This window comes from Neopelma chrysocephalum, unplaced genomic scaffold (assembly GCF_003984885.1).
Source record: "Neopelma chrysocephalum unplaced genomic scaffold, ASM398488v2 Primary Assembly neopelma1_95472, whole genome shotgun sequence".
Classification (NCBI taxonomy): Eukaryota; Metazoa; Chordata; class Aves; order Passeriformes; family Pipridae; genus Neopelma; species Neopelma chrysocephalum.
In genome coordinates, this window is record NW_020924144.1 from 1,370 (window position 1) to 2,822 (window position 1,453).

Sequence of the window (1,453 nt, forward strand, 5' to 3'; positions counted from 1 at the left end):
AGAGCTCACTCAGCTGAGGGGGGGGACACAGGGAGTCGGGAGGGGGCACACAGGGGGTCTCATCACCCCCCCAACCCCTTCTTTGGGGCCGAAACAGGGTGAAAATGCCCCCCCTAAAATAACCCAGCGGGGTGAAAGGGGTCCCACGGCTGAGCCCCCCCCCCAGGGGTGTCCCCATCCCGGGGGGGTCCCCACGCACCTGCTGGGGGGGGCAGCGGCGCAGGATGGCCACGGCCGGGCTCAGGGGGTCCCGCAGGCGCTGGGGGGCCAAGGCTCCCCTCAGGGGGGCGGCGGCCGGGGGGTCCCCCGAGTCCAGCACCACCCCGGGACAGTCCAGGAGCTGGATGTGCCGGTCCAGCTGCACGGCCTGGAGGCACCTGAGGGGGAGGAAAAGGGGGGGCTTCAGGTGCCACAGCCCCTCCCCTGGGTGGGGCTTCAGGTGGTGCCACAGCCCCTCACCTGTCTAGGGCTCACCTGGTGACCCCCGGGGTCATCCCCAGCCCCCCCCCCCTTTTGGGCTCACCTGGTGTCCCCCCGGGGCCACCCCCCACCCCCCCTGTTTGGGGCCCCCCCTGTGGCCCCTGGGGGTTCCCCCCCCCCTGTTTGGGGCTCACCTGGTGACCCCCGGGGTCGCCCCCACCCCGCAGACGCGGCTGCGCTTGAGGCTGTTGATGAGGCTGCTCTTGCCCACGTTGGGGTACCCTGGGGGGAGAAAAGGGGTCGGGGGCGTCCCCAAAAATCCAACCCCACCCCCACCCCCACTCGCTGCCCACATTGGGGTACCCTGAGCAAGGTGTGGGGGGAAGGGCTTGAGGGGGGTCCCCAAAATTACCACCCCCCACCCAAATCCTTCACAGTCCCACCCACGTTGGGGTACCCTTGTTGGGGGGGGGCCACACCCAAAATCCAACCCCCTCTCCCCCTTTTCACAGCCCCCCACGCCCCCTTCACAGCCCCCTGTTCCCCCCCAGCCCCCACTTTTACAGCCCCCTACTCATCTCCCCCCACCCTCCAGCCCCATTTTCTCCCCAGTTCCCCCCCTTTGCAGCCCCCCCCCTCACCCTCCAGCCCCTCTCCCACCCCCCCAGACCCCCTCTCACCCACGACCCCCACGGTGAGGGTGGTCTTGGCCCCCCCGCAGCGGCTGTAGTTGCCCAGGACGTGCAGGAGACACTCGGCGCCCACACAGGCCCCCCCCCGACAGCACCTCCTCGGGGGCCGTGGCCACAGGCAGCCTGCTCTGCTTCTGGGGGGGGCACAGGGGGGTCAGGGGGAGTCTCCTCGCCCCGAGACCCCCCCCAAAACCCCCCCCAGACCCACCAGGTTCCGGCTCTGCTGCTGAGTGCAGGCCTTGAAGGCCACGGTGGGGAACTCGGCCCGGAGGTGCTTCAGCCACGCGGCCACCACGGCCCTGGGCACCAGGTCTGGGGGGGCACAGAGATGCTGGGGGGGG

The 1,453-nt window shown here is 70.9% G+C and overlaps 1 protein-coding gene across 1 annotated transcript in view; it reads right to left on the minus strand.

The window, feature by feature from the left end:
- The window catches only part of LOC113980867 (guanine nucleotide-binding protein-like 3-like protein), a gene marked incomplete at its 5' end in the record, with an annotated part of 2,739 nt that extends 1,290 nt beyond the window's left edge, over window positions 1–1,449 (minus strand). The window contains 5 exon segments of the mRNA XM_027708086.1: window positions 200–377; window positions 615–702; window positions 1,101–1,188; window positions 1,190–1,246; window positions 1,321–1,449. Of these exon segments, the coding sequence (XP_027563887.1) occupies window positions 200–377; window positions 615–702; window positions 1,101–1,188; window positions 1,190–1,246; window positions 1,321–1,449 (540 nt within the window).
- Between the last annotated feature and the right edge of the window lie 4 nt (window positions 1,450–1,453).